The sequence below is a fragment of the Salmo salar genome, chromosome 25, assembly GCF_965601325.2.
Source record: "Salmo salar chromosome 25, fSalSal1, whole genome shotgun sequence".
NCBI lineage: Eukaryota > Metazoa > Chordata > Actinopteri > Salmoniformes > Salmonidae > Salmo > Salmo salar.
The window spans coordinates 15,087,501-15,099,521 of NC_138315.1; the positions used below are offsets into that span (position 1 = coordinate 15,087,501).

Here is a 12,021-nt window from a genome sequence, read left to right on the forward strand (position 1 = left end):
AATAATGGATTTAATGGTGCTCCGTGGGATGTTCAAAGTTTCAGATATTTTTTATAACCCTGATCTGTACTTCTCCACAACTTTGTCCCTGACCTGTTTAGAGAGGTCCTTGGTCTTCATAGTGCTGCTTGCTTGGTGGTGTTGCAGACTCTGGGGCCATTCAGAACAGGTGTATATGTGTATATGTATGTATGTGTGTATATGTGTGTGTGTGTGTGTGTGTGTATATATATATATATATAAATATACTGAGTGTGTATATATATATATATATATATATATATATATACTGAGATCATGTGACACTTAGATTGCACACAGGTGGACTTTATTTAACTAATTATGTGACTTCTGAAGGTAATTGGTTGCACCAGATCTTATTTAGGGGCTTCACAGCAAAGGGGGTGAATACATATGCACCACTTTTCCGTTTTTTATTTTGAAGAATTTTTTTGAAAGAACTTATTTTTTTCACTTTACCAATTTGTACTATTTTGTGTATGTCCATTACATGAAATCCAAAAATAAATCTATTTAAATTACAGGTTGTAATGAAACAAAATAGGAAAAACGCCAAGGGGGGTGAATACATTTGCAAGGCAATGTATCCCATTGGGCACACACTGGTTGAATTAACATTGTTTCCATGTCATTTCAACAAAATTCTGTTGAACAAACGTGGAATAGACATTGACTTGAAGTCTGTGCCTAGTGGGACAGGCCAATATGCTCATAAAGGGTTAAATACCAACCTTGTCCCTCAACCCTTTCTATGTTTGATCTCAGGGTGAGTTTGGGCCTCCAGGTCATCCAGGACTTGTTGGACTTACAGGAGCGGGCATCCAGGGGGAGAAGGTAAGTTGAGCGGCAAAAGTAACATAGAGTTGAAATTTACATACACTTAGGTTGGAGTCATTAAAACTAGTTTTTCAACCACTCCACACATTTCTTGTTAACAAACTATAGTGTTGGCAAGTTGGTTAGGACATCTACTTTGTGCATGACACAAGACATTTTTCCAACAATTGTTTACAGATTATTTCACATATAATTCACTGTATCACAATTCCAGTGGGTCAGAACTTTACATACACTAAGTTGACTGTGCCTTTAAACAGCTTGGAAAATTCCAGAAAATGATGTCATGGCTTTAGAAGCTTCTGATAGGCTAATTGACATCATTTCAGTCAATTGGAGGTGTACCTGTGGATGTATTTCAAGGCCTACCTTCAAACTCAGTGCCTCTTTGCTTGACATCATGGGAAAATTAAAAGAAATCAGCCAAGACCTCAGAAAAGAAATTGTAGACCTCCACAAGTCTGGTTCGTCCTTGGGAGCAATTTCCAAACACCTGAAGGTACCACGTTCATCTGTACAAACAATAGAACGCAAGTATAAACACCATGGGACCATGCAGCCGTCATACCGCTTAGGAAGGAGACGCATTCTGTCTCCTAGAGATGAACGTGATGTGGTGCGAAAAGTGCAAATCAATCCCAGAACAACAGCAAAGGAACTTGTGAAGATGCTGGAGGAAACAGGTACAAAAGTATCTATATCCACAGTAAAACGAGTCCTATATCGACAAAACCTGAAAGGCCGCTCAACAAGGAAGAAGCCACTGCTCCAAAACCGCCATAAAAAAGCCAGACTACGGTTTGCAACTGCACATAGGGACAAAGATCGTACTTTTTGGAGAAATGTCCTCTGGTCTGATGAAACAAAAATCAAACTGTTTGGCCATAATGACCATTGTTATGTTTGGAGGAAAAAGGGGGAGGCTTGCAAGAACACCATCCCAACCATGAAGCATGGGGGTGGCAGCATCATGTTGTTGAGGTGCTTTGCTGCAGGAGGGAATGGTGCACTTCACAAAATAGATGACATCATGAGGAGAGAAAATTATGTGGATATATTGAAGCAACATCTCAAGACATCCGTCAGAAAGTTAAAGCTTGGTTGTAAATGGGTCTTCCAAATGGACAATGACCCCAAGCATTCTTCCAAAGTAGTGGCAAAATGGCTTAAGGACACCAAAGTCAAGGTATTGGAGTGGCCATCACAAAGCCCTGACCTCAATCCTATAGAAAATTTGTGGGCAGAACTGAAAAATTGTATGCGAGCAAACCTGACTCAATTACACCAGCTCTGTCAGGAGGAATGGGCCAAAATTCACCCAACGTATTGTGGGAAGCTTGTGGAAGGCTACCTGAAACGTTTGACCCACGTTAAACAATTTAAAGGCAATGCTACCAAAAACGAATTGAGTGTATGTAAACTTCTGACCCACTGGGAATGTGATGAAATAAATAAAAGCTGAAATAAATCATTCTCTCTACTATTATTCTGGCATTTCACATTGGTGATCCTAACTGACCTAAGACAGGGAATTTTTACTAGGATTAAATGTCAGGAATTGTGAAAAACAGAGTTTAAATGTATTTGGCTAAGGTGTATGTAAACTTCCGACTTCAACTGTACATCACATACAAACAGTGGCGATTTTAGCATGTACATTTTGGTGGGCCAAAACAATTGGGGGATGCATGCCAGCAATGCCACAACACAGCACTAAACAATACATTAATTGCACTATAACGGTGACAAACGGTGCCCACAAACTGGTAAGGCTTACGTAAAGCTGTCCCAACAGCAGAGTCCCAACAGCAGCCCCAACAACTTACCACTACTACACCTGGCTATCAAATGTGCCTTGTCTGGCAGCGACACAATTCATTCTGACTCATTTACTGCCTTTTAAAAAAACGTAGCTGATATGGCTGACTTGCTTAAACAAATCTGGTTTCTACTGACAATTGAGATGTACAAACTATGGCATAAGTGACGACCAGAGGATAAGAGGCAAATCGTAATTTCGATTAAGACATTAATGAGCGAGCTAGGACGGACGTAGTCAATATAACTATTTGTTCAGCACTTTTGAAATGTACAGTGACTGAATTCAGAACATGGGCCGTTCTTACAGTGTTGTCCCTGTACACCAAGTCAAAACCATAGGATAAATAAAGGGGGCATTTAAGCAGACAATGAAAGCTCTTACAATATTCGATGATTACATTTCTCTAAAACAGGTTAGAACAGTAGGCAAAATTAAGAGAGGAAAATAGACCAAATTATTAGGGTGAGGCTCATGGGCTACTAACAGCTTACTACACAACATACACTTTCTTAGCTCAAGAAAGCAAAAAAAGAGACCATGTTTGTATCCAGCTTTATTAAAACTTCGCGATCGGTGTCCCTTCCACAGGACGGTTGAGCTAACGTAGGCTAATGAGATTAGCATGAGGTTGTAAGTAACAAGAACATTTCCGAGGACATAGACATATCTGATATTGGCAGAAAGCTTAAATTCTTGTTAATCTAACTGCAATGTCCAATTTAAAGTAGCTATTACAGCGAAATAATACCATGCTATTGTTTGAGGAGAGTGCACAATTTTGAACATGAAAAGTTATTAATAAACAAATTAGGCACATTTGGGCAGTCATGATACAACATTTTGAACAGAAATGCAATGGTTCATTGGATCAGTCTAAAACTTTGCCCATACACTGCTGCCATCTAGTGACCAAAATCTAAATTGAACCTGGGCTGGAATAATACATTATGCCCTTTCTATTGCATTTCAAAGATGATGGTACAAACAAATTAGTTTTTTCCTTTGTATTATCTTATGCCAGACCTATTGTGTTATATTCTCCCACATTCCTTTCACATTTCCACAAACTTCAAAGTGTTTCCTTTCAATGGTACCAAAAATATGCATATCCTTGTTTCAGGGCCTGAGCTACAGGCAGTTAGATTTGGGTATGTCATTTTCGGCAAAAATGTCAAAAAAGGGGCGGATCCTTAAGAGGTTTTAAGTCAATGATTTGTTATTTTATATTGTTTGCAAACCGATATGTAACACGTATTAATGCCAAGATAACATGCAAAACAAGAGGGAGGGTAAAAATGTGGGGCTCAAAACAGGTGGGACAAGTCACCACCGCATACACACACTGACGTGATTGTGATTGTTATTCCTCAGGGAGTGGAGGGTCCCAGGGGTCCACCTGGCGGCAGAGGGCCACAAGGAGAGGGCTTACCGGGACCTAAGGTTGGTGTTACTCCTAGATAATGTGAAATCAAATCAAATTGTATTTGTCAAATACAACAACCTCACAGTGAAATGCTTACTTACTAGCCCTTAACCAACAATGCAGTTTTAAGAAAAATAAGTTTTAAGTAAAAAAATAGATAAGTAAATAACAAATAATTAAAGAACAGCAGTAAAATAACAGTAGCAAGGCTATATACTGGAGGTACCGGTACAGAGTCCATGTGCGGGGGCACAGGTTAGTCGAGGTAATTGAGGTAATATGTACATGTAGGTAGAGTTAAAGTGACTATGCATAGATAATAAACAGAGAGTAGCAGCAGTGTAAAAGAGGGGGGGCAATGCAAATAGTCTGGGTAGCCATTTGATAAGCTGTTCAGGAGTCTTATGTCTTGGGGGTAGAAGCTGTTAAGAAGCCTCTTGGACCTAGACCTGGCGCTCCAGTACAGCTTACCGTGCGGGAGCAGAGAGAACAGTCTATGACTAGGGTGGCTGGAGTCTTTGACAATTTTCATGGTCTTTCTCTGACACCGCCTGGTATAGAGGTCCTGGATGGCAGGAAGCTTGGCCCCAGGGATGTACTGGGCCGTACGCACTACCCTCTGTAGTGCCTTGCGGTCGGAGGCCGAGTAGTTTCCATACCAGGCAGTGATGCAACCTGTCAGGATGATCTCGATGGTGCAGCAGCTGTAGAACGTTTTGAGGATCTGAGGACCCATGCCAAATCTTTTCAGTCTCCTGAGGGAGAATAGGCTTTGTCATGCCCTCTTCACGACTGTCTTGGTGTGTTTGGACCATGATATTTTGTAGGCGATGTGGACACCAAGGAACTTGAAGCTCTCAACCTGTTCCGCTACAGCCCCGTCGATGAGAATGGGGGCGTGCTCGGTCCTCCTTTTCCTGTAGTCCACAATCATATATTTTGTCTTGATCACGTTGAGGGAGAGTTTGTTATCCTGGCACCACCCGGCCAGGTCTCTGAGCTCCTCCCTATAGGCTGTTGAGGTTCAGCGTGGCAGATGTGTTGTTACCACCTGGGGGCGGCCCGTCAGAAAGTCCAGGATCCAATTGCAGTGGGAGGTGTTTATTCCCAGAGTCCTTAGCTTAGTGATGAGCTGTGAGGGCACTATGGTGTTGAACGCTGAGCTGTAGACAATGAATAGCATTCTCACATAGATGTTCCTTTTGTCCAGGTGGAAAAGGGCAGTGTGGAGTGCAATAGAGATTGCATCATCTGTGGATCTGTTGGGGCGGTATGCAATTTGGAGCGGGTCTAGGTTTTCTGGGATAATGGTGTTGATGTGAGCCCAGACCAGCCTTTCAAAGCACTTAATGGCTACAGACGTGAGTACTATGGGTCGGTAGTCATTTAGGCAAGTTACCTTAGTGTTCTTGGGCACAGGGACTATGGTGGTCTGCTTGAAACATGTTGGCATTGCAGACTCAGTCAGGGACCGGTTGAAAATGTCAGTGAAGACACTTGCCAGTTGGTCAGCGCATGCTCAGAGTACACATCCTGGTAATTCATCTGGCCCTGCGGCCTTGTGAATGTTGACCTGTTTAAAGGTCTTACTCACATCTGCTACGGAGAGTGTGATCACACAGTCGTCCGGAACAGCAGATGCTTTCATGCATGCTTCAGGGTTGCTTGCCTCGAAGTGAGCATAAAAGTAATTTAGCTTGCCTGTGAGGCTTGTGTCACTGGGCAGGTCACGGCTATGCTTCCCTTTTAGTCTGTAATAGTTTGCAAGCCCTTCCACATCTGAAAAGCGTAGGAGCCGGTGTAGTACGATTCAATCTTAGTCTTGTATTGATGCTTTGCCTGTTTGATGGTTTGTCGGGGGGCATAGCAGGATTTCTTATAAGCTTCCTGGTTAGAGTCCCGCTCCTTGAAAGCAGCAGCTCTACACTTTAGCTCAGTGAGGATGTTGCCTGTAATCCATGGCTTCTGGTTGGGTTATGTACGTACAGTCACTGTAGGAATTTCTTCAAATGCTACTTTCCATTATCTTACTTCCAGGGCGATCAAGGTTTACCAGGAGAGCTTGGAGTTACAGGGGAAAGAGGCGTTGGTGAGCCAGGTCCAAAGGTACGACAAATACTTTATCCACCCTCTTCGAAATAGTAAAGAAATGCCTCCTCAAATAAGCCTGGTGATCGCTCAGCAGCCAGTTTATTAGGTACACCGACTGAACGTTAGAATGGGCAAAAACTTGTGACCTAAGCAACTTTGGAAATATCTAGACTTGACAGTTCATGCTGCTTTAATATTCTGATCATAAAGTTCTGATCATGGAATTCTGAACACGTCATGCATGTACACCTATGTTTAAATGTGTCTACCGTGTCCACAGTCTGGATTCCCTTTTCCTGCACTATATTCAAATGCCAGTATGCATTCTAAAAACGGTGGAATAGGGAAAATATGAAAATAACAACAAAAATTGATGCCAGTAGCTAACTACTGTAGCTAACTAGCCAGCTAACCTCTGTATCTAGCCAGCAAGCAAGCAAATGGGCTAGCATAACTCTAGCCAAATAAGAAATTGTTTTTCTAAATATTAGATAACTGGCTAGCATTATGAGTCCAGCAAACACGTTCCTCACACACTAGGAATGTATTTCCTCCAATGTTATAATGAAAAGGTCCCAAAACAGAAGTTTTCTGGAGACTTGTGGGATGAGTGATGATGACGTCGCCCACTGTATCCGCTTTCTGTAGCCTGATTGCGTCCGTCTTCTCAATGCAATCTTTGAGCATGGTATGTTCATCAGTGCCAGACGCACCGGTTCCAGTATCTCAGAAATGGCCACCTGTGGGTGAAAACAGCTCGTTGATGAGAGGTCGAAGGAGAATGGCCAGAATCGTACAAACTAAGAGTCGGGCCACAAACAGGCAAATAATGGTGCAGTAGAACAGTGGTGTGCAGAAAGGCATTTCAGAACCCACAACTCGTCGGTCCTTGTCACGGATGGTCTATTGCAACCACAGCAGGTTCCACTCCCATCAGCTAAAACATGAAGAAGCGGCTCCAGTGAGCAGAAGTGGAAAAACATTGCCTGGTCTAACCAATCCTGGTTCCTGTTGCGTCATGCTGATGGGAGAGTCAGGATTTGGCGTTAGCAGCATGAGTCCATGACCCAATCCTGCCCAGTGTCAACAGTATAGGATGGTGTGGGGAATGTTTTCCTAGCACACGTTAGGTCCCTTGATACCTCAGGCTGTTCTGGAGGCAAAGGGAGTCTGATACCGTACTAGATGGGTGTACCTAATAAACTGACCACTGATGTGTATTTTAAAAAGCAATTTGTTTCTTTTTCAGGGTGAGCCTGGTGCATATGGCCTGGCTGGCTTACCTGGTCTTCCAGGAGAGGACGGGGCTCCAGGACAGAAGGTGTGTTATTTCACCTTTACACCACTTCTATAGATACAATATACATCTATAGATACAGTATACCACAACAAAAGGGAATGTGCCAATGTGAAAGGGTTTGTTTCTGCCCCCTCTGCCAGGGTGAGTTTGGTATCGCTGGCCTCAGAGGTTCTGAGGGTGCAGCAGGGATCGGCATCCAGGGCGAGAAGGTAGGTTTCACAGCCTTACCCTTCTTTCATACTAACCTGTAAGCACCAAGAGGGGGTCATGTAAATTCTGTGTGATCCACCCCTCCCAGGGAGACCAGGGTCAGAGGGGCATCCGTGGATTACATGGACCTTCTGGCATGACCGGACCCTCGGGGGCAAAGGTGAGAATAACACAATAACACTGTCTGAGACCGAACACGGTCTGATCACTACAGGGCAGGTGTATTGTTATTGTGACAACTGGGGTTTCATTCTGAGTTTGACAAATCTTCATTGTTCAACCAGTATAGTAATCTATTTTACAGATTGTATTTAGTAAACATATCTTTATTTTTTTTGTTTGAGTTCAACCAAAATACTCTAGATCAGGGCTCTCCAACCCTGTTCGTGGAGAGGTACTCTCCTGTAGGTTTTCAATCCAATCCCAGTTGAAACGCAGTTGATTCAGCTTATCAACTAGTTAATTATTAGAATCAGCTGCGCTAGATAAGGGTTGAAGCGAAAAACTTACAGGACGGTATCTCTTCAGGAACAGGGTTGGAGAGCCCTGCTCTAGATGATTACAGAAATGGCCCGAACATCTCCACAGAAAGAGCGTGTACCCAAACGTGCTTCAGCCCAGCTTGAACAAAGAAGGGAATTAAGTGCTCAAGTGAGAGACTTAAAAGTCCAAAAAACATTCCTAACACTCTGACACTTCAACGGGTGACCATCTGAGAAAATAAGGTTAAAAGGAGCACCTTGTGTCTGCAATGAATTCATTGATGATAAATATTTGTATGTCCTCTCAATAAATGCTCAGATCAATGCAGACACAGAGTCCTTATTTGTTCTATATTTTCACCCGTTGAAGTGTCCTGGGGTATAAGGAATGTCTCTGCAGGCTGTAAGGAGTGCGTGGATAAAGGGAGTGTACAATATATACACTACCATTCAAAAGTTTGGGGTCACATAGAAATGTCCTTGTTTTTGAAAGAAAAGCACATTTTTGTCCATTAAAATAACATAAAATTGATCAGAAATACAGTGTAGACATTGTTAATGTGGTAAATGGCTATTGTAGCTGGAAACGGATGATTTTTAATGGAATATCTGCAGTTGAATTCGGAAGTCTGAAGTTTACATACACCTTAGCCAAATACATTCAAACTCTGTTTTTCACAATTCCTGACATTTAATCCTAGTAAAAATTCCTGTCTTTTGTCAGTTAGGATCACCACTTTATTTTAAGAATGTGAAATGTCAGAATAATAGTAGAGATTTATTTCAGCTTTTATTTCTTTCATCACATTCCCAGTGGGTCAGAAGTTTACATACACTCAATTAGTATTTGGTAGCATTGCCTTTAAATTGTTTAACTTGGGTCAAACATTTTGGGTAGCCTTCCACAAGCTTCACACAATAAGTTGGGTGAATTTTGGCCCATTCCTCCTGACAGAGCTGGTGTAACGGAGTCAGGTTTGTAGGCCTCCTTGCTCGCACATGCTTTTTCAGTTCTGCCCAAAAATGTTCTATGGGATTGAGGTCAGAGCTTTGTGATGGCCACTCCAATACCTGGACTTTGTTGTCCTTAAGCCATTTTGCCACAACTTTGGAAGTATGCTTGGGGTCATTGTCCATTTGGAAGACCCATTTGCGACCAAGCTTTAACTTCTTGACTGATGTCTTGAGATGCTGCTTCAATATATCCACATTATTTTCCTGCCTCATGATGCCATCTATTTTGTGAAGTTCACCAGTCCCTCCTGCAGCAAAGCACCCCCACAACATGATGCTGCCACCCTCGTGCTTCACAGTTGGGATGGTGTACTTCAGCTTGCAAGCCTCCCCCTTTTTCCTCCAAACATAACAATGGTCATTATGGCCAAACAGTTCTATTTTTGTTTCATCAGACCAGAGGACATTTCTCCAAAAAGTACGATCTTTGTCCCTATGTGCAGTTGCAAACCGTTGTCTGGCTTTTTTATGGCAGTTTTGGAGCAGTGGCTTCTTCCTTGCTGAGCGGCCTTTCAGGTTATGTCGATATAGGACTCGTTTTACTGTGGATATAGATACTTTTGTACCGGTTTCCTCCAGCATCTTCACAAGGTCCTTTGCTGTTGTTCTGGGATTGATTTGCACTTTTCGCACCAAAGTACGTTCATCTCTAGGAGACAGAACGCATCTCCTTCCCGAGCGGTATGATGGCTGCTTGGTCTCATGGTGTTTATACTTGCGTTCTATTTTTTGTACAGGTGAACGTGGTACCTTCATGCGTTTGAAAATTGCTCCCAAGGATGAACCAGACTTGTGGAGGTGTGCAATTATTTTTTAGCTCTTGGCTGATTTCTTTTGATTTTCCCCATTTTTCCTGAGTTTGAAGGTAGGCCTTGAAATACATCCACAGGTACACCTCCAATTGACTCAAATTATGTCAATTAGCCTATCAGAAGCTTCTAAATCCATGCCATCATTTTCTGGAATCTTCCAAGCTGTTTAAAGGCACAGTCAACTTAGTGTATGTAAACTTCAGACCCACTGGAATTGTAATCTGTCTGTAAAAAATAGTTGGAAAAATGACTTGTCATGCACAAAGTAGATGTCCTAACCGACTTGCCAGAACTATAGTTTGTTAACAACAAATGTGTGGAGTGGTTGAAAATTGACTTTTAATGACTCCAACCTAAGTGTATGTAAACTTCCGACTTCAACTGTATGGCCTTCTTGGCAGAGTTGCAAAGAAAAAGCCATATCTCAGACTGGCCAATAAAAAGGAAATATTAAGATGGGAAAAAGAACACAGACACTGGACAGAGGAACTCAGCCTAGAAGGCCAGCATCCCGGAGTTGCCTCTTCACTGTTGACGTTGAGACTGGTGTTTGCGAGTACTATTTAATGAAGCTGCCAGTTGAGGACTTGTGAGGCATCTGTTTCTCAAACTTGACACTCTAATGTACTTGTCCTCTTACTCAGTTGTGCACCGGGGCCTCCCACTCCTCTTTCTATTCTGGTTAGAGACAGTTTGTGCTGTTCTGTGAAGGGAGTAGTACACAGTGTTGTACGAGATCTTCAGTTTCTTGGCAATTTCTCACATGGAATAGCCTTCATTTCTCAGAACAAGAATAGACTGACGAGTTTCAGATGAAAGCGCTTTGTTTCTGGCTATTTGGAGCCTGTAATTGAACCCACAAATGCTGCTGCTCCAGATACTCAACTAGTCTAAAGAAAGCCAGTTTTATTGCTTCTTTAATCAGAACAACAGTTTTCAGTTGTGCTAACATAACTGCAAAAAGGGTTTTCTAATGATCATTTAGCCTTTTAAAATGATTAACTTGAATTAGCTAACACAACGTGCCATTGGAACACAGGAGTGATGGTTGCTGATAATGGACCTCTGTACGCCTATATAGAGAATCCATAAAAAATCTGCCGTTTCCAGCTACAACAGTCATTTACAACATTAACAATGTCTACACTGTATTTCTGATCAATTTGATGTTATTTTAATGGACAAAAAATGTGCTTTTCTTTCAAAAACAAGGACATTTTTAAGTGACCCCAAACTTTTGAATGGTAGTGTATATACAAATGTATATGGACACACCTTCAAATTAGTGGATTCAGCTATTTCAGCCACACCCGTTGCTGACAAGTCTATTAAATTAAGCACACAGCCATGCAATCTCCATAGAAATATTGGCAGTAGAATGGCCTTACTGAAGAGCTCAGTGACTTGCAATGTGGCACCGTCATTGGATGCCACCTTTCCAACAAGTCAGTTGGTCAAATTTCTGCCCTGCTAGAGCTGCACCGTTCAACTGTAAGTGCTGTTATTTTTAAGTGGAAACGTCTAGGAGCAACAATGGCTCAGCCGTGAAGTGGTAGGCCACACAATCTCACAGAATGGGACCGCCGAGTGCTGAAGCAAGTAAAATCGTCTGTCCTTGGTTGCATCACTCACTACTGCGTTCCAAACTGCCTCTGGAAGCAACGTCCGCACAAGAGCTGTTTGTCGGGAGCTTCATGAAATGGGTTTCCATGGCCGAGCAGACACACAAGCCTAAGATCATCATGTGCGATGCAAGGCGTCGGCTAGAGTGGTGTAAAGCTCGCCACCATTGGACTCTGGAGCAGTGGAAACGTGTTCTCTGGAGTGATGAATTACGCTTCACCATCTGTCAGTCCAGCGGACGAATCTGGTTTTGATGGATGCCAGGAGAATGCTACCTGCCCCAATGCATAGTGCCAACTGTAAAGTTTGGTGGAGGAGGAATAAGGGTCTGGGGCTAGGCCCCTTAGTTCCAGTGAAGGGAAATCTTAACGCTACAGCATACAATG

The 12,021-nt window shown here is 42.5% G+C and overlaps 1 protein-coding gene across 2 annotated transcripts in view; it reads left to right on the plus strand.

Annotated features, from left to right (window-relative positions):
* The window catches only part of LOC106586207 (uncharacterized), a 44,398-nt gene that overhangs the window by 25,518 nt on the left and 6,859 nt on the right, over nt 1–12,021 (plus strand). For both annotated transcript variants that reach the window (XM_014173225.3, XM_014173226.3), the window contains exons 16-21: nt 787–855; nt 4,052–4,120; nt 6,141–6,209; nt 7,444–7,515; nt 7,635–7,703; nt 7,793–7,864. In XM_014173225.3, coding sequence (XP_014028700.1) covers nt 787–855; nt 4,052–4,120; nt 6,141–6,209; nt 7,444–7,515; nt 7,635–7,703; nt 7,793–7,864 — 420 coding nt within the window. The remainder of the gene's footprint in view (nt 1–786; nt 856–4,051; nt 4,121–6,140; nt 6,210–7,443; nt 7,516–7,634; nt 7,704–7,792; nt 7,865–12,021) is intronic.